Raw genomic sequence first — 21,747 nt, 5'->3', positions numbered from 1 at the left:
GCTTTGATATCAATGTTTAATGGATGTATGTATGTGTGTTCTTTGTTCGCCTCATTGCACATTGTAGATGCAAAGAAATATAAATAGGCTCTGTCAAATCTTAGACACGGTTTATAAGAACTGTACAAACCGTGTGGTAAACTGCATGAACACTTGACACCTTCTCAGAATGAAGGATCATGAAGCTTTGCGCCTAACATCGTGCCTCTACTTTTTTCACTATTTTCAAGATCACCTTCCCTTACACAGCATAGCCTGCGACGTGTTCTATCTGTAAGAAGCCAGGCCTCTCTCTGTTCTGTTCCCTGTCCTGCGGACCAGACATACGACTACAAGGTACGCAACAGCTTGTTTACGGCCAATTTGGCAGGAGTCAACACGCAAAAGAATACGGCAGAGTAGCGCCACTTCGACCTATGTCGTATTGGATCTCAAGTTGAAATTTCGACAGAGAGAGTGAGAGAACGAGAGAGAGAGAGAGAGAGAGAGAAAGGAATGGAGAAATGGGAAATGTTGTGGTGGAGCTGGTGCTGTTTCTGCTGCCTTTACCACAGCAGGGATGATCCTCAGCAACGATGGCTCGAGCCGTAAAATACGTCGAATTTTTTGTCACTTTGCAGTGGAAAAAAGTAAAATACGACCGACCATGCTTGAACAATGCCAAGCTAGAGTAGTCAGCTTGGCTCGTCGCCCACCGACATTGGACATACGCCATAGCGCCATCGTGGCTACCAGCGTCTTTAGCGCCACTACTAGACCTTGGAGAGAGACACCTCAACAGCAATAACTGCCGTTCAAGTCGGCCAATGGATGCGTCATCCGGTAATGGAGGGGAATAGTATTGGTGGCAGTAGCATTTTTGAAAGAGTTGTGAAGAACAGAGGTAGCTCTTGCAGCGTCTCTAGAACTCCGCTCGACGACAGCAATCCAAGCTAGCTGCAGCTTCTGTACTATGTCGGCTCGTCCGTAGTGAAGGGAAAGAGGAAAAAAAATTGAGAAGCGGAAGAGGTTTCATTGCTGTGACTGTCGTTCAACTATTACGGCTAAACTAGATGGTAGAAACAGCTCTTCGTACGGATACGTTTGCAACAAGAAAGCTCATATTAAAAACAATAAACTTCCAAAGTTTCTTTCTTATTTTGGCAGAGTGTGACTCTGGCAGCAACGTTCTTTGCCCATCTTTATGCCATCTCCGGTTTTATCCGATAGACCCTCTGGCACATCTCTGCGCAGTCCGTTCGCTTCGTCTTTTCCACAGGTTTCCCATTCCATTAGCAGTTCGGTTGTGGCAGACGCCCACACGCCAGTGGTGAACGAATGACTGGTTCAGTAGTCCCTCCGAAAATCTAGGATTTAATCTGGCCTCTGTATTCTCTATTTGTTTGTGTCGCCTGCCAGCACTGGACAGGAAGCTTAGAAGAGGAAGAAAACAACAACGGCGATCTTCATTGCCTCCATCACTGTAGTCATGTTGCACCGAGCGTACTGTTAGATGTGTCGGTACTATAGCCGCCTGGGAGCCCCCTATCTGTTCCCTGTGCTGCCAAGAAGCTATGTTCGTTTCGGTTTCCCCCAACCACCGTTCTATGCGCAGCAGAGTGTGGCCTTATCGTTTGTTTCGGGTTCAGCCTGCTACCGCCTTTGACAAACTTTAAATGAGCAGCTCTCTGGTGTTAGCGAGTACTTCCTTCGTTCGGGCCACACGTTGGCCAGGGCACTCATAAAGAGGAGAATGTGTAGGCGGCTGGAAAGGGCGCAGAAACTCAGATCTATGCATACGGCAAACGGTGTCTTTGTGTAAGTGTGAATAAACAGGGCTACTAAATGTGTAGGAAAGGGAGTTCCTCTACGGTTGCTATGAGTTGCCGGTGATGCTGGTAAACGTAGTAGTGATAGGCTAAAGTTGGCGGACGGAACCTATAAATAGGCGCTCTAGCAACCTGTTGAAGCTCTTTGTACATGCGCCCTTTACTTATCTCGACGCAGAATTTGCATCTGAAGTGAATCGTTCAAGAGCTTTAGATTAGGAGGAGCAGCCTGTATCCCTTCAGACACGGCTAATGGTGAGAAATAAGTTTCGCAATTTGCTAGCACAGATGGCATCAGTCTACCCGTTTCAAGATAAAGTACATACGGTATGGCAAACGTGCAACATACGAGGGAAGCCAATAAAAACAAGGCCAAAGATCCTTTACGCGTTAGGGCTCGGGCGGGGGGGGGGGGGGTATATTAAGTTCGAACAAGTTTGACTACAACTGTAGTATGTTAACGAACCCTGAATATGTGTGCTACTTATGCAATTGCGCAAATTAATAATTTAACTTACATCCCGTCTAGAAGTAATGAATAATTGTGGGTTTCAGTGACCTACATTTGCTTAAACTTGGCCCCTTAAACTTAGCACAATATGCAATAATGTTTGAGTATTGCGTTTACGACGTCATTGGACGGCTACCTTTGTGAAGAACAGGATCAAATGAACGATTGCGAGAGAAACATCTTAAAGACAAATATTCCTTGCTAAGCGATGTAGTCCTTGGTCTGACCATTTACTTAGTCGAACCCAATTAGCCAAACTCCAAGTGTATGGTTTTTATATTTTCATAAGCACCACTCCAGTTCTCTATCGTACTTTGGGCTTACTCAGAAAAAAAAAACTCGCTGTTCTTATTCTTTCAAACGCAGAGTTGTTTTCTCTTAAATGACAAATTGTAGAACCAATCATCAGAGTCATCTAGACGCACTGTTACTGAAAATAGTTTGCTGTTTACGGATCAGCTGCTGTGAATGATAAAGATCTAAATTAAAAAAAAAAACACTATGATCTAGCGATTTTTATAATAAATAGATCTTCATTTCGTTTTTGACTTGTTTTCTATGTCTTTTCGACAGGCGACAAATTTAGGCAGCGATGCCTCAGCGGCAAATGCAACCTCTCTAGTCTCGACAGTCTCACAAACGGTGACGACAGTAAGTGAAAATTATTTTTACTTTTTAGTTATGTACTATAAATCTAAAGTACCCTCTGCTAGTGTAAAGATGCTTAAAATGCATTTTGTCCGGTAACTAATCTGAATCCATCAGACGTGTTTTGCTAAAAAGTTTTTACGTTTTCTATAATGTAAGCTTTGGTGGGAGAAAAGAGTCAAAATATCTATATATATTTTTTTCTATATATATGTTAGTCCAGCGAAACAAGGACATCAATGTCTATACCTAAATAAAGTGGAACAAAGTGCTCCACTTCTTTGCCGAGCAAAAACCGTTGTGATTCTAGATTAGCCAACGGGGAAGCATACATGTGTGAACTCAAAATAATAAACAAGCTACAACAAATCTATTCCTATTAAACACAAGCCCAATGCGACACTTAAAGCTAGATCTTTTTGAGACGGTCGTTCAGGAACCGTTGCGATTTCTAGTAGTTTGTCCACACTAACTCGCATTCAATCCTCATGTACATTAGTTAGATATTAGTAGTTAATTTTCCCAATGTCTGTCTAACTAGCGGGTCTCAGTATCTCAGTGTCGTAAAGAAAATGGAGGGTTGAAGCAGCTAAAAAGGCTCACACGCATACTCTCAAAGATACGCGAGCCATTATGGATTTTTAACACTACCCTTTCTCTGCCGCACCGGCCTTCGGCCAGGACTCAAGTAGCTGGAAGTTATGTCTTCTTTTCCAGCAGCTGCTTCAATTGTAAATGTCACGCTACAATCGGCTGGTTCGGAGGTACCACTCTCCATGTCGTTTCACATATCTACTGTTGTAGAATTTTCGCCTAAGGAAATGTTGTGGAGTGGGCAGCAGCTATTTTGTCTTGCGGCCTCAGCTCCACCAACCCCGACTCCAACAACCACCTCTTAGTATTGTTGCTACTGTCCTTGGTCTTGTGGGTTGCCTTCAGGGATACGGCCGATGTGAAGTCCAGGACCCGATAGCAGGTACCCAAGCGAACCGAACGTCGGAGCCAAACACAAACTGTCGTATGGCCAATAGCCCTTCGCTCTCGTCACCGACCGACTGCCCAAATGCATGTCTGCCTTTACTCAGTGACATACTCGTCCTCCACAGTCAAGCTAAGTTTGTCCGTGGTCTATTAAACTTTCTGCAGCATAACCTCGCTTTTGTTAGTCATGGAGGCTGAGCAAGTAGTATTTCGTTCAAGCCGCACCGATATCTCTCTCTTTCACCTTGTGGGCACCGCATTGTCATCCTCCTCTCACCGTCGGTTTGTCCCGGTAGCGGCTTATCATGCTACGCACAGCCGGAGCTATACCACTGGCTCGGCTCGCCTTGGTACTGCGGGAGCGTTGTTTGCGCGATGTGCAACCATCCGACTGAAACCCTTTGGACCCCACCTACGTCTACGGGGGCAGCCAGGGGCTCTCTTTCGTGTTGTGTAGTGTTTTAGCATTGCTGATGACGGTGGTGGCGGAAACAGTAGCGAAGCCGGCAAGTTTCTCTCGATGTAAGTGTGTAACTCAGGCAACTGTGTTCACTCGGCCAACGCAAGCGGAGTGCGACACGTCGGGGCACACAGAACACTGAGCTTAGGAACATCTCCAAGGTCCACCCAAAGCCAGGCTGCTTGCGATGAGCCTACTGTTTAATGCAAAGTAACATCAAAGTGGAGAACAAGCCATGGACACAACGCACATGGAACACACATATACAAAGAGAGACAGGCCCCAGAGCTTAGCGGCGACCGTATAGCGTAAATGCAGGACGTCAGACCTACGGCTTACGAACATCGGTACATTTCGGTTCACCTCGTACGTGTGCTTACATCAGTGGCTAGAGCTTCACATCAGAAATCGGGCTCTGCTTGTTGAGAAAAGCCGAACCGTAGTAAATGTACTGTTACCAACAAAAATAAATAGCCCGGTTTAATTCAAACAGGCTAGTATACTTTAGACCAGAGGGCCACTTTCGATAGTAATCGAAATACATAGTTTTGTTTATTAGCGACGTGTCAGTACAACAGCGCATAATTTGAGCAAAATGTACATTAAATGCCGAATCAACAAATCCAATATTAAGTTTAACTTTATCTCCCACCACAAAAAAAATCACTTGAACATATACACATTGGTATATACAGACAACATCGTAGCTGGTTTACATGAACCTTTGTACGCATTTCGTTAAATTGTTCCATAGGTTTCAAGCGGGTCAATCTAATGACAACTCATCGGGTAACGGACTTATGTCTACTTGCCACAGTAAACTAGCAGTTCTTCACGAAAAAGTCTCAGCTACGCTAATAGCTTGCGCGCAATCTCAATAGCTTCCTTAAATCTTTTGCAACTATTAACTTTTCCGCGCATGCCTGCCCTTTTCATTGTCGTCGTCGTCTTCCTCTGATCCTGCGTACGATCAGTGACTGGCGTGTCGCAATGTTCATCTTTTTTTTTCTATGCAGACAGAATACCGCATGCTTGTCGTTTGGTACATGTTTTGACCAACCGTGTGACGAATATGCGAAGACCTCGAAAGCGGCCCGACGTGGGCTTTTAGTGGTGTCGTGTACTGGAGCCTGGGTCAACTGGCTAGTGCGCCAGTTGCTTGTATTGTACAGCCCACGTTGAAGAACACACTGAAAGCAAACCTCTTGTTCGCCTTCTCCTGTGCGTATAATACAGCGACTTCTTGAGTCGGGTCCGACAGAGAAATGGAAAAACCGACGAGGTGAGAACGAGGAAACCAGGACGGGAAAGGAAACGCCAGAATGGCGGCGACGTACAGCATGTAACCCATCTGGAAACTGCAATTAAATCATGCGGCGACTGACGACGAGTAAGCACAAGTCACGTGTAGCAATGTACAACTGCAAGAGGTGCGGCAGCGGAATGGGGTGTTGCGTGACACCTATATAAAGAATGTCACACTTCGGAGTAGGCGACGAGCGAGCAAAAATGTGATGGTAACCGGCTAGAGGACAAAACCAGCGGGGTCTTTTACCAAGCTCTAGTCATTCTTTACCGTTTTCGTCGTCGTCTACCATCCTCGAGTAGCTTTCGTAAGATGATGACATCGTACGAGGCGATAATACACACAATGGCGGAAAGCAAATAATCTGGTATTATATATTTTGACGTCATTATTGTGCACAGGGAATGCCGTATGACCTAGCAGCATTGGTACAGTGTAAACGAACAAGAGCAGCACGAGAATGCTTGGTTAAAATTTTGCACCTTCATTCAGAGCACACATTACTTAATTAAAAGTCAATTGCAACCATGACGCTTTCGGAATCGGGCAAAGTGTCCTTATGATTCATTCGAGTTATTATGGTGGGTTTTTTTTTTAAAGAAGGAGATTCTATGCTGGGTTTAAGAGTGAGTGGCTCTAACAGCCAATCTTTGCTTCTGAGAATTTGAATTTACTGAAGTTGTTATTATTAACGACTAAGTCTACGTATATTCTTTAAATAACTATAATCTAATACAAAATCATGTTTGTCGTCTATGAATAGCTAACACTACTTGAGTAAGCTTGCCGGAAGTGAGACAGCGATGCTCAAGGAAGTATAATCGGGAATTTTGTCTCATTTCACCTTTAAAAGTTGCTTAGATGGCCGAAAACAATTGGAGGGAAGTCACAAGGATTCCTGTTCCTTTTCACCACTGGTGTCTTCTGACTACGTTTAGAAAAAGACCCGTAATATAATGTCCGAATAAGGTATGCTAACTTTTAAAGAGAGGGAGTGAATAGCTATCCGAGGGTTAGATTTCCTCTGAGATCAAACAGTTTTGCGAACTTAATTCTGAAACTAACAAAGTAGAGTTGGGCATTGTCTTAAGCTAGCAGGGGAACGTGTAAAGGCATCCTGTCACCTTCTTCCTAAAGATTTTATATATATATATATCATCCGTAATTTCTATGCAGGCCAATAAAATACTTTGGAACTCTTTAACGAGGCATACACTTTGTACACAAATTCATTTATCGCTTTGGAACCTGTTCACCCTGGCGTCCTATTTATGACAACGTTTGCACTGCCACCTACCCAATCCATCGCAAAACTAAAAATTACAGTTCTCATGTACTTTACAGGACACAATATGCAGTATATAATGATACATAGTGCGATACCAGTGGACGCAAATGTTATTGTGTAGTTGTTGTGGGAGATGTAGTAGGTAATAAGGCGGACTAATCGCCGGAGGATTAAGAAGAGTAAACCGCGCCTTGTGTAACAACCACAAAAGTAAATGACCGTAAAGCCGTCGCTACCACGACACTCACCCCCCTGAAACGACTGTTTTTCCGAAGTGTAGTACGTTTGCTTTATCTGTGTCAAGAAGGAGAGAAAGGGGCACTGCTTATTCCGCTCGAATTTTTTTCTTCGGTCGCTCGCTAAGCTTTGCTTAATGGAGGGAACATACTACAAAGGAAGACGATGTAACTTGCCACCGACGGCAAAGTAGCAGACACTCCGCTCTCGCTTTTCACGGGGTAGTTGGTAGAATAGTACTTTTGCTGCTTTTCTGTGGGAAAGAGGGCGTACTCACATGTTGCTGGCCTTTGGAAGAACTAGAGTGCTGTGATGCTGGAGGTGGGAGGCGTTGTTGGGGGGATCTGTTTGAGAACGAAATGCGTAGGTTAAATATCAGCCGGCACGCTATTTTGAGTAGCCCTATACCCATCTGTTCGAATGAAAAAGACCCGAAAAAGAAGCGGTGAAAAGACGTTCGAATGGGTACCGGATGACGCACGAACTTAGCCAAGGAGGTTTCTCGTTCATTGCTGGTCGTGAACCATTTGCTAAGGCCTTACTCTACGATAGGCTACTCAAGCTTTACGTAAGCAAGGAAAGAAACAGACGCAAAGGGGTGCTTGACTCAAAGGAAAAGCCTGAGGCCGTTCGTATATGGTAAGGATTAGACAGAACATAGAAGAGGAGATCGCACAAACTGCATACGTCAATTTTGCGATTAGCAATACAATCTTGGCGGCAGTTCTCGCCGCCTGAGTTACTGAAGGAGGGCAAGCACCGAAGGTGCTGGCAGGCTTCGACGTCCTGAAACTTGCTTCTGTCCCAGACAGACGTTGGTTTGCCTATGAGTTGTACAGTGAAACAACACTCGAGCATTGTCAGGTATAAGGTAGGTCTTCTGCTAAACTGGGAGTGGAGCTGGCTGGAACAGAGGACAATGAAGTGTAAACGAATATAGTCTAGAAAAGGAGATCAATACGATGGATATAATAAACATTACATATAAATACAGGCTTGTATCTTCTTTCATTACCAGCAGCAAGACAGTATTTTTATATCCCACTTGCCTCTCCGATTTGCCCCCTCTTTCTCAGTATTTCTGAACCGATGCATGACGGGTATCGCGCAATTTGATATTGTCGACATCTATCGTTCAAATAAAAGCGAAAAATAGTTGGCTTCTATATTTAGTTCGACTGTCCTTCGCAGGCAGGCGCTGTGCGTACAAACTCATATATATAAACGATGGAACTATAATCTGCTGAAGTCTTTCATAAATCATAAACATAGGACTTCCATATGGAGCTTATAAATATTTAAAATGAGCAATATTTCTTACGACAGTTATGTTGGACCTCCTTACTACATGTAACAAACGACCTTCAAAAAGTTGATTTGTTCTGGCGTACTAAAGCTGTGTAGAATTAACCTAGCTACAAAGGTTCTTTCTCGGTGCGCAGGAAAATTGTACATCCATAAGAATCTACATGCTTTATTAGTAGGAGCGCTTTTAATTGCACTTAAAGACTACCCCCCAAAGAGTAGGATAAGTACAATTTGAAGAAGTTATTATTATTACATAATTATAAAACAAATCTTACTCGAAACTATACGATATGAGCATTCGAGTGAAATTGTATTTCGGCCGTCTTCGCCAATAAGAAGACAACTATAAACGTATCACAGCATCACGTGCTGCTTATGCCCCATTAATTGTGTCGATACCTTGCTATCAAGTGCCGGCAATATTATTTGCCCCGACTCATAAATGCCACGGTTGCTGTTGACACTATTCAGGGTTGGAGAAGGGTTCTAGCGGTCTAGAAGCTTACCGCGCCCGCATATGTGCCGCATTCCTAGAGTCAAGTCGAGCCGTTGTTACGGACCATCACAGCGTTCGTTTTTCGTGTTCTCTGCTGGCGTTCAGCAGGATACCGGTCTGATGTTGCCTTCGATTTCTTCCGAGCCGCTTCTTTCCCCGATGTCTGTTCAGCATAGACTCAGACACAGTTGCTGGGCAGATACGTGACTATATAGGTATGCATAAAGACAGAAGGACAGACAAATAGCTGGGTAGTTTGTCCTATTACCCCTGTTCACACACCCCTTTAGGACTGCAACCTCGGTCCCTTCTCGTCGATTGCTTTGCCCTGAATTGGTCCGTTCCTACACCTCTGTCGTCTGGCCCCGCGGTTAGCCCTGATTCGAGGTCCGGTTGCAGGCACTTCGCTAATCACATATATTATTGCTGTTGCCTACGATGGCGGGGCAAGCGGAGGGTTCGGGTGCCAGCCATTTACTAGCCACAGCATAGTCCGTCACTTTAGAGTAATAATTTGAAGTGGGAGAGCACGAGCACAACAAGTACAGTCAGCTGGAGAAAAACGAAGCGACGCTAAAGATATATAGAAGATAAGGTCAATCTATGAGACGTGAAGTTATGTATCCGAAATGGCAATCAATTAGCAACGATTATGAAGTACGTCTCCTATTATCTGCCTACAATCTAGACAACTAGTCTAACTTCGTTTGCCCATTTACGATTGAATTACCAGCGTGTGCGACTAGATGGATTGCATTATGTTGAACAAATCACCGTTACTTACCTACGCCACCGACACTCTCATTGTCAAAATTATGTCGATACTTAAGCTGAACTCAGCGTCAAAATTTTAATGGCGTATTTATGTTTAGTGGGTACCGACGGCGAACAGCTCCCTCGAGGGAGTTCACCGGCTGGACCGAATGAAATAGCTTTGGCTCGAGATTTACTGTTCGTGAAAATATAACGCTGAACGATGGAGCGGACGTAAACAATAAGAAAAACGAAGTGAAAACTACTACCTGTGCCTCGTCACTATCGCCCCTCACCGCGGCCTTTACAGGATCCGTTCATAGACAGGAGCGTTGCTCTAAGCAGTCGCCACAATGTGAACCACTACGAGAGGGTAGCTGACGACAACGATGAAAGCTAGAGATAGGTGATAGTCAGCTTGTTTCGACGCCACGAGGTGCTTCAGCGGTTGTACTCTGTGTGTACTGTGGGCGCTAGAATGGAGATTGGCTTAATGGATTGATCACACCGTCCTTGGAGCAAACGTGACAGCGGGCGCAAAGGGGCGATCCAACTGCTTCGCAAAGACAAACAATGCTGAAACCACACGAATTTGTTTACTAGAACCGTTTGAGTGCTACTCACCTGTTCTACAGACGTGAACAAATGGCTAGAGTACATGGTGATCGTATGAGCATAATCCTTTTTTCATTAATTGATTAATGAAGCATGAGTCCTGAAACTAACAATATAAGGTGAACGTCAGATCAGTCTAAACTTCTTCGGATAGGGTAATTAAACACCAAACAATCAACCTGATTCAAACGTTTGCGTTACTTTCAAAACAAGGTACAACTGGCAGAGAATATCGTCCTATCGTAGATTTAAATGAGGGGATTAAGCTCATTGGGCTTTCCTACAAAACTGATCGTTCCGAAATTCAATGTTTGCCATAGTATCATACACTGCATCGTGGGCTCGGAACGACCGAGAAAGTCCTTCGTGCAGTATCTGAAGTCATGTTAGAAAATTTGAACATTCCAGTTTTCCGCTGATCGAAACAGCTGGGTCTATGGCATAGCGTTTTTTTCTATGAAATCCTCGGCATTCAGTCTGGTCGAGCTAGAAACTCAAGTCTATGAGCCATGTGAAGCGTTGTAAGCTTCTGTCACAGGCCTACGGTCATCCATAAGGCGACCTCAGCTTTACAACTATATCAAAATATGGTACTATCCTGTCAAATGATGTGACACATAGCTGACTAGACCAGTGGCAAATGAAAATTGTTTTATATGAGAACCCTCAGTTTATTTGCAAACGACAACCTAGAGCATAGAGGACCTTACGGTGCCAAGGCTGAACAAGTCTTACGCTTAGCTACTGATAGTTCTTACGACAGGGTCCTAGCAAAAGACCTACTGTAGACAAAACCAGATGAGTTTGACTTGCACAATATTCAGTTTCAGTAGAACGCCGCCACCTGCACTACATACTCGAAACCCGGAAGTTATTGCCGACGAACTTCGGTGAGCGGGCAATCTTTGTAGAGGCTTTGTGTGTCATTCACATGTCGGCCCAACTTATTCAGCCGCTGAACATTCTCTGCAAGGTCTTTTGAAAAACCGATTGCATTAATCCATTCTTCCTTCCAAAATAGCGAATGTGATATAAATTAATGACGATCACGCTTAGGTCACGTACGAAAGTTACCAGAAGTCGTATACAGCGTTTTGAGCTTGTAAATTAAATTCGATGAAATTATTCGAGTAACATAGTACTAAAAACATAGCGTTCACAAGAGCGGTACCCTATCCAATGCTTTCGACCGAGCTGTCACTACCGGTAAGCCCTTGCTCCCACCTCGATCCATGTTACTCAAAAAAGATCCACATGCGTGGTAGTCGTCGCAGACGCCTCGTCGCCTCGCAACATGCCCCAAATAAGCAGGCTGAAGTAGATGGACAACAGGATTGTCCGTAGCTCAACGTTGCCATGAGCTAAGCTCGAAGATTTTTTCCTTCGATAAAAGTGCAAAGACGTACTATATACGGAACCGTTTACGAGGTACTCAGAACTGGCTCCTTCATCGTGTTGACAGCATTTCACCGACCTCCACTACCGCCGCCATCGAAAGTCGTTTGCTGCACGAGTCGTCGTTACAGAACAAGCCTCTGTGGCTTGCATAATTGTTCCCTTATTTTCTTGCTCTAGTCGCTACCGTTATTATCGTCGGTGTAATCCTCTCACCGGCGTAGAATAGCTCTGCGCGTATAATCTGTAGCCGTTCATTGTCTCATACAATAGCAGCTATGGCGGACCGTTTGCTCTGGAAGCTATCAATTCTAGAGGTCAGTGTAGAGCTAGGACGTTTAAGTGTAATCGTAGGCGAAAACAGAATTGCAGGAATCAGAATCGAAGATGTGCCTTTCGTCGATAATGTTCGGAATCCACTATACAGTAGTGGACGTCTAATAATGAAAAGCAAATGTATACTACGACGGGTGATATGAAGACCGTGATAAAAAAAAAATGCAGGCAGGGACTAATGAGGTTGAAGGTTTATGTTAAACAATAACGTTGCCTATGTATGCATCGAATAACAGATATGGAGTATGGGGCGTGTTAAGCGGAATAGGTAGTTGAGTATGATTTTTAGCATCAACTAATAATCCTACATGAAAAGTGCAACTATTAAGCTGACGGGCCACTAATCCTTCCTGATCTGTTCTTAAAATATCAGAATACGTCTTTTCAGTATATTTTAGTCGGATATATCACCGGAATAGTTCTTAGGTGCTCCATGGTTGCATCTTCGTCCCACTTGTCCGATGAAATGAAAACTTCAACGGCTGATGCTAGTGCGCCAGAAAGCAACAAATCAATGATCTCATTAGGCTTAATTGTGAACGCTTAACCTAGGCCAAACCTATTCAAGGCCGAGAGTGGTTAGCTATGCTCGTCTTTAGCCACCTCTCAATGCTTCTGATTTAATGTGCCTGTCAAATTCTTATTGGTTAAACTGCGTACTAAGCGATCCGGCTTGACATCTTCTTTTTTTGGAAGCACTGCTATATTCTTAGCTCATGTTTTTTACCTTCGAAGCATTTATATATAGCGGAGTACCAACCGTGAAACACAATTTCTAGTTCGTGCCATGCGGAAAGTCAAAACAGGTAATTCTGTTATGCTACATTGTGCATGGCCGAGATATAAACCTTCTTACTCTATTGACTTATCTCGACACGCATGATAAGTGTAAAAATAAAATTGTATTGCATAATAAATAATAATAAAGGCAAGCACTATTATGATTTGCCCTTTTCCAGCGTCAAAGCCAAAACAATGCGATGGGATAGACGAAACCACTTCGGTGTTCCTCCTTCTTTCAATGCCCCCGAGGAGCGAACGAAATTTGACATATCTCATTTGTCTGGTCACGCGAATCAAATCGCAGGCCACTCAAAGACAAAGTTAGGAAGAGTAGCTAAATAAAAACAAACCTGCGTGAAACCATACCAGACTCTAACGTCGGTACCAGAGCTAGCCTAATCCGCTTCAAGAGTGCAATAGATTCTATTTGGCATAAAGGAAAACCTCAAAGAACGGTAATCCGTTGGTGAAAATATACCTGGCTGCTACGAGTGTCTCTCATTTCCTCTTCGATGTGTCTCAAATACCGGAATAGGATCACACACTAACTTCTTACTAGGTCACAAATCAGATCTATTCCTCATCTCAACTTCCGTTGTTTGGGCTTACGTGGGCATCCCCGTACACCTAGTCAATTCAGCGTCACCTAGAAGAGAGTCGCTACGTTCATATCGGGCCAGCTCCCTTTCCACAGCCCCGATGATCCCTATGAGCCCCCTATCACGACCGCAACAATATAGACTGGTTTATGACGTTTTACGTTCGACATTTGTTTTCACATTGGCCTTCGCTTGGCTACCGGATCCTGTAAAATATTGCTGTTGAGGTGCCTCGTGGACTGTCTTCGGGGATGATAGAATCTACGCGCAGCAAGAAGGAGCTTTTCCTCTTTCCGTAAAAAGCCTCCAAATCTGACATGAGAAAAAATGGCACCGAAGCAGTCTCAATGTGGTGCGTGTTTGCCCTAGACATACAGTCCGCCCACCCGTGGTCATCCGAAGATATTCAGACTATAACAGAGTATGGGGCTGTCTAAGTGGGATCGTGGTCGAATATTGTAGGGAAGCTGAAGCCATACTTGGTCGGAGAATATTAATCTGCATTATCTGTACGCCGTACAGGTCGTGAGGGAGGCGATATATAGCACGCTATAAGAAGCCATAAGATCGTGGGTGCTAAATGCTACTAACAACGTAACGCGGGGCTGTGATATGGTTTGTCTACGCGTGATCTATATTATGAATATTGGCCCTATCTAGCTGGGTCTGACGTTCTGAAAGACCAAACGGCTGGCTCGTTGTTGGTCTACCTGAGTACTCTGCTATTATTGCTCTCGACGTTCCCGCGTACTTTGGTGTCTTTCACCATCGCCCTGTATTTCTCTCTGCTTTCCGCTTTCTTCGCAACTTTTTTGAGTATCGTCTAGCTTCGTTTATGGAGTTGCCTTTGGTTCAGCCATTTTACGCGAATATCGTTTCAAGCGCTTGAAAGTTGATAAAGCTAAAGAGATTTTTGGATATTTTTGGCTAAATGGAATGGACGATGATATTGATAAAGTGGCTTAATGTAACTAAGTTTACTCTAACGTCAGCTAATAGATGACCGCATATGTTGATCCAAATAGATACGTACCCCAAAACGTCGAGGCGCACGAGAATGATGGCTGTACGATTCAATAACGTTGGCGTATTTTATTTGAAGGTCATTACAAAAGTATTGCCTTTCTAGAACGATCAATCTAGTCAATGCATATTAAAGCAGCTTCATTTGCTCTCAAGAAAAAAAAAAACAGCATCTGTAGTAGTTATGCATTGCAGATCAAGCTACATACTTAGGAATCTTTTCGAGGTCATCAACTGCGAGTGCGGTAACCGTTAAATAATACAGACCTAACAATCGTCAAGCATCGTTACTACTGTGTCGCGTGAAGCGTATAGACCTTAACACACGCTATCGTATGTTTCTATATAAAAACGATATATTTTCTACCGATGATTTCGATACGACCAACAATTCAGTAGCAATTGTATGGCGATACAAATATACCGATCTTCATTAGCGTGCATGGCTTACGAGCTCAATGGATGTCAACGTATCCACACAGCCAATTTTAAGAACACGAACCGGCCATAAATTTTTTACTCGATAACACAACGGGATCTGTAGCAAAATGACAACTCGACCCACATCAATTTCTACCTCATATAGCTTTCTCCTATCTAAATGAACGCTTACGCGCACAGGCACGACCGCAATCACCAAAGCCTTCTACTCTTATTTATTACAACTGAATTATAATATTACAAACAACTGTATGTTTTGACACGGATTTATTCATGATCGCCCCTGCGATCCATTTGGGCAATCTACAACATTAGACGCACTTTGATTTGTAGAAAACAGTACGCGTTGGAAGAGAACAGGAGCGAAAGGATTTACACACTAAGTCGCCGCGTGGACTGCTTTAAAAGTTCCCCTTCGGGAACTATTAGCGTTGCCCAAACAGGACAAGGAGGGTTTGTACCTTTCGCGTCCTGCGAGCCGAATCCGATTTCTCCCACACGTCATCACATTCAGTACGCCATATTCGGGCTACGAATTTTCCAGGTTTGAAATTCTAGGTTAGACAGTGCTTGTATTTAATATATATATATATATATGTGTCAGTGACTCTTACAGCTTGTACGCCATTCAGCACGGCAAATACCCAACGTCGATTGCCCTATTTTTTTTTGTGAAACCAGCTGAAAAGATAGCACTGGTACAAAATAGTAATCCAAAGGCCTCACACAATTAAACGACCCAGCAGGTCCTAGACCTGCTCGAGCAATAATACTTGCCAATTCTGTAATTTGGTTAGTCGTTATTTTTTCAGTCCTCACAAAATTGCCATACACGAGAGATGGTCTCTCGAAAACTTCTTTCGCTCTTTGTTCGAGGAAGCGAAATCTTAAAACACTGCGCCATACCGAGCCAGCATGAAGACGACATTTTCTGCATGGATCGGGTCTACAGAAATAGATTTGGGGAGCAAGAGAAACTGTAATAAGTGAAAAAAACGAACAAAAAAAAAACTGTGAAGTTGACTAACTTGAAAAAAAAGACGCATACTATTGTTAATATTAAGGCCTTTCTTCCAGTCAGCCATGGGCCCCCACGAATACCGACACTAAATGAGGCAGTCCTACCTATGATTTCATGTAACTGAAGAAAGGCTTACGACGGCCCATCGTATCTAACAGGATCAATCAAATGTGTTTAACAATATGACTAACGTTCACTTTGAGAGACGATACGGGAACACCATACACCATGTACAATATACAGACAGTTTAAGAGGAGTGAAACAGTAAATGGAGTTATATATCGAAAATATTCTAAAGCACGAATCGGTTACAACTGAACACTACCGCTGACGACGCGTATATAAGGCTTGCTTTCAAACGTTCCATATATTACCACTGTCAAAAATACGTACAGGCACGATTTCGTGTGATCGTATTAATGCTTGATTCGCCCCATGGATTTGGGCAGTTATAATAAATTGCATCAAGTTTGTTTTGCCCGCTAGTCCTCTGAAATCTTGTATCATTTCCTATGACGGCCTACTGCATTGTTGTAGAATTCGAAAGCTGCAACCATAGCCTTCACAATAAGAAGTAAGCACCGTATAAACTGCCTTCGTTTTCTATGGTGTTTCTAGTTTTTTATGCACTTTTTACATACACACATTGCGTTGTGAAATGTTCCAGAGCAAGACATACAACGCTTCGATCATGGCGCGTTTATTAGTTTGCGGGTCAAAACCGTCCAGATGCCGTACAGACGTTTAACTTAAACGCCCGATGACTTCCTGCTGACCGACTTGCGCGCTTAGTCAAATTCGTATTACGTATAATTCATCATTGTTGGTCTTCTACGGTGTCTCTTATCGTCCCAGCTCATGCTGAAACGTCAATGCAGGGACTTCGTGGCTGTGTCGACTGTTTTTGCAGGCTGTGTACGAGTGTCTGCTCTAGCCTGTCACTTCGCTGTCTTGCTACTGCAGTAACCATTGCCGGTACCAAAAGCAGTCTGGACGTACGTGGCAAATCGCCAGTTACAAAAAAAATAGCTTTGTATCTTTTTGGTTCTGCTACGCTCGTAGGCTCGCACGAATGATGACTCTTGACTGAATCCCATATCGCACATAACAGCCGAAAATAGTAAACAAAAACATAAACGATACGTGTCTGCGTTGTCGTACTGGGGACACGTGGCCATATATGAACGGTATCTTCTACTGTCCGAAAAAGATGTTGCTTTGTAAAAATCTAGTGATTCATAGCGTAGAGGTTCATCGTTGTCAAAAATCATATCACTGGAGACGAGCTCGTTCCGATAAGCAAATACCACTATTTCCAATGCTTGTGAATTAGACGTAAGAATTGGAAACAAAGCGCTAAAGTGTACGGTTGATTGTACCATAAAACGATCGTGCCAGAGTAGCTCCGCCAAGACATAGCTACGAACGAATACAGATGTTTTTTATTATTCTTACTAAACAAAAAATCACTCTCTAATCAGTGTTTCTTATTCTTAGTTTTTCGTCAATAGTCACAATGGGCAACTGTAATTTCCACCAGCAATTTGACTGGCTAAATATTAGCGTGTCAAAAAAAAATATCGATAGACGCTGGGCCCAGTCACTCTTACAAACTTCATAGATCATTGAGGTATATTATAAAGGTTATGACGGATCACTTTTCAAAAAAACGTAATGGATTGTTTTCCACGGTACCGAAGCGTTACTAATTCGAACGACATGGCTGGGACCTATACGGCAAAACGCTTGATACTTTCTTGTCACAGTTATATCATCGTTACTTCAAACCCCTAAGCACTTCAATCGTACTAATAACGTTGTTGTGTACAGGGGAAGGAAACGCTTTAAAGATACTTGCATTTCAGACCATCTTGCAGACTACGGAACGCTGTTGAATACGGTTACATACGCTACAAGTTGAAATTAAATTTCGACGCTCTAGTTCAGGCAGAGTCTTATGCTCAATGTCAATATATTTGGACACAGTTTAATTGAAAGTTCAAGCAGATACCCGATCGGGTTTATGTATAGCTAGATGATCGTACTGCTAGAATTTCGTGAAAGACATCTAGAGGCAATGCTGAAACAAGGCAGTCTCCGTCTTCGTTGCATATTGTCCTTAATCCATACAGAGCCACCCGTTCTCAGTATGTCAACTTGAGGGTAACATTTACGCAATGACCAGATCGCTGATGCCGTATGTAACAATCGAAAACGCACGTTGCCTTATCATAAACCTAAATACAAAGATTGAGCCCATTTACAGGAACGGTTATTAGATGTTTAGCACGGTGCGACAAGCATGTTGCAGGTCTGCATGTATTGCCACACAGCTTATGCACTCATAAAAAACATCTAAAAATATCAGCTCTTGTTGGTTGAAAACTTCCTGTAGCCAAAAGTTTGATTTAGGCAAATTTCCTCGAGTTATGCATCCCAAACATCCCTGGAAACATCAAAGGAGGTAATTAGTTAATTGTTCATAGAACACGTATTCCACGGAAGTCTCGTTTTGTCCATGCAGCTGAATATGAATAGATTTCTTTTATGAAGTTCTATAAATGACCAAGTTTATAAACGGTCTGCAGTTCTGAAAAAGCTATATGAAAAAAAAAAAAAAAACATATCGGACAAGAAATATCATTAGTTACGTCGGATTAAAGTTAAGAGCTACTGAAAATTGTGTGTTTCTCATTGAAGTCGTAAGGGAATTCCTATGGGGGCCGCCTAAGTGGGATCATACCCGAAGCATAATTGTGGTATCATTATGATGTCCATTGTATTTAAATATATTGACGATTGAAAATTGATGAATCGGAAATTACCGTTACGTTTACTATTCTTTACTGACGGCACAAATGAATCGTCATCGTTGCCCAGAGGTCAATTACAGCAAACGATCAATGAATTAGTTTAAAAAAAGGCCGAAAATATCTCTTGTTGGTGGAGCGTACTAATAAAGGATAACGTTGTAAAAGATTCATTGTCGATGTTGATAACCGTAACATCCTAATAAGAATGAGGATAAGAGCTTCTATCTATTTGTTTCCAAATCGGAAATGAATTAGGTACCGTTAACTAAAATTGTAGCTTCGTTAATTCATGTATTCAGTTGAAGTTAAATAGTTGAGATTGCAATGGAAGCTTCAGAGCCCGGTCAGCATGCGGTAACTTCCACAAACTTTCGGTGAAAGATACGCTTTGCTTCCCTCTAATCTATCCTTTCGCCGCGAGGTGCGCTGTTCAAGACACGCAGTATTTTATATCACATTGGGATCGTTGTAGCCCCTACGTTAGTAACCCAAATTTCAGCCAATCACAGACTCCCTTCAACGCGTATTTCCCGCAGAATTATATATATTTACAAAAGTGATATCTATTAAGTGAACTTTTGAAACTTAAACTTGAACTTTTAGCGATAAAATGAATATTTGCGGTACACGGCTCACTGGGAAAAGTGTTGCGTTTATTGATCTTTCCTACTCCCTTAATGATTTATTATTATTTGTTTAAAGGTCTATTGTATTAACAGATAAATCTCTCTGTATTGATATACAGTAGTGACATTGTTGTGGACCTTGCGACTTGTTCAACCTATATCAGCTAGGGCTGATTTCATAAAAGCATTTCTCTTACCATACTTAATTTTCTCATACTTTGATTAAAGTCGACGCCCAAAGTCTAATCCCAGCTTCAAAGGTCCGAAAAATCGTATAATGGATGGCAAGAACATGTTTTTTTTTAAATTTATTTCGTGTTTTCTTTACATGTGTTGTTAAGTTCATTCACTTTTAGTGAATGATATGGACCATTATTCTATGCATCGATATGCAACTTCCATCGTTCCGCTTTGTGGTTCGATCGTTTTTTTTTTCAGATGAAGACCAGCGTGAAGGTTGCCCACAAAACAGGGAAGAAGCTGCCGCGTTGGGTCGATCCTGTCTGAGGAAATGTAAAAGCGACGAGGACTGTATATCGTCGAAGAAGAAGTGCCTCTGTGATGGACTCTGTGGCTGGAGTTGCGTCAGACCTGGTAAGTGATCCGGCAGTAAACGCTTTGTGCTCTCATTGCGTTAGCCCTTTTGTCGTCATAATCACAATCGAGCTATAGCAATAAAGCTATCAGTATTTCGTTGTTATTAGCTTTGCTCTAGGCATTGTTGCGTTGGCCAAATAGCACGAGACAAAGACTAAATGAGCGAGAAATCTGCTTGTGTAGTAGTAGTAGTAGCAGTAGTAGAAATAGTAGAAGTAGTAGTAGTAGTAGTACTAGTAGTAGAAGCAAAAACTTCGCTGAAGCCAAAACCTATTGGTAGGCTTCGCGGCGATTGCATTATACAGGGTGAGGCAAACATTTTTTTGAAAGTTTGAGGGTATTTATTTCACATTTGTAGATCATGTTTATTTTTATAAACCACACTTGCCAAATGACTTCTTTTCAAACTCTCTCAGTTTTTACAATATACGAAGTATAGTAAAATAGCTATCACATGTTAGAAAAATATAATCAGATAGAATAGAATATAGATTTATATCCTACCCTTGGCATCTCTATACTTCTACTGTACTTTTCTCTATTTAGTATGGGCAGCGCCTCGATTTGTGAATGAAATTGAGTTTTTTTGTGACAAGGTGGGCGGTGGCGGTACGAGATGAACAAACGAGTCAACGGTCTACTACCAAAAATCAGGCTAACTACAATATAAGTTCTATAGCAGGGTTCTTCTACGAGATGCTAGAAGTTGTAGCACAGCAGTGGTTTCTTGTTCTGCTATAGGCCGCGCCTCCAGCTTAGGCCCTCCCCACTATCCCGCGGCCCGCTAGCAGTGTGATGCCAATGAACGCTAACTTTTAATCCTTCATTTCGAGATGGCGGCTGCAGTGCCGGTGTTGGCAGGAAAGAAGGAGGGCCATTGCAAGTGACGAGTGAGCAAATACGCTGTACTGAGACTTGCCCAAGTTATAGTTGGTAGGCAAGTCGAAGGCAATGTATACCATATGCCACTGTCACACCGTTCGCTCATCGAAATATGGTATGTGGATATGCCTTGATGAGGCTCCGTTCTTCGCACAATGAAAGATTCCGTTCTTTGCGTCGCTCTGCCTCTACAAACGTACCCCACACCTCAAAAGAAGTTCCACTAGACCTCCTCCCATACACCTTCTTCCAGGCCCCTATGAGCCAACAGCCCGTCTCTGGGGTCAGCGATAAACGAGTAACATCCAACAAGCATCTCGGACCCGTGGCAGAAACCCTCAAATACACTCAGCCACAGCGTCATATCGGTCAGCACTCGATGCAACACGTGGTCGGCTATATATTGGTCTGTAGTGGGTGAATTCGAAAGCTTTGCCCATGTGTGCTGCCATGCCCTGTGTTATTTTGAAGTCAACTCCCCTAACAGATCCAGACGCATGATTTAATTTTCTTTTCTGGCGTAACCAACGCCACCGCTTCCTTAACGCTTTAAGGGAGCGAACACAAGCCGCACAGTTACTATCATAATATATGAGCAAGGTAATAATCGTGTTGCATATAAATCAGCTAAAACTACGGGAGTCGAGGTCGGCAAACTGGTGCGTCAGAAAAGGGATCAGAAGTGCGCATACTGCTGCAATAAAGTCTATCCGACGACAAATCAAGTGCTTAATGGATGGCCACGAGTTTAGCCTGATCCGGATTAAAAGCAGTCGACTGTGTTTATCAAATTATGGTACGAATACAGGCACCAAACGG

At 43.0% G+C, this 21,747-nt stretch overlaps 1 protein-coding gene across 1 annotated transcript in view; it reads left to right on the top strand.

Moving 5' to 3' along the window:
- Positions 1-21,747, top strand: part of Hasp (Hig-anchoring scaffold protein) — a 205,738-nt gene that overhangs the window by 50,597 nt on the left and 133,394 nt on the right. Inside the window, exons 5-7 of the mRNA XM_086987784.1 lie at positions 2,893-2,970; positions 3,907-3,943; positions 19,888-20,043. Of these exons, the coding sequence (XP_086843910.1) occupies positions 2,893-2,970; positions 3,907-3,943; positions 19,888-20,043 (271 nt within the window). The remainder of the gene's footprint in view (positions 1-2,892; positions 2,971-3,906; positions 3,944-19,887; positions 20,044-21,747) is intronic.

This window comes from Varroa destructor, unplaced genomic scaffold (genome assembly GCF_002443255.2).
Source record: "Varroa destructor unplaced genomic scaffold, Vdes_3.0 BEIS01000001.1, whole genome shotgun sequence".
Taxonomy (NCBI): Eukaryota; Metazoa; Arthropoda; class Arachnida; order Mesostigmata; family Varroidae; genus Varroa; species Varroa destructor.
This window is presented reverse-complemented; position numbering and strand designations above follow the sequence as displayed.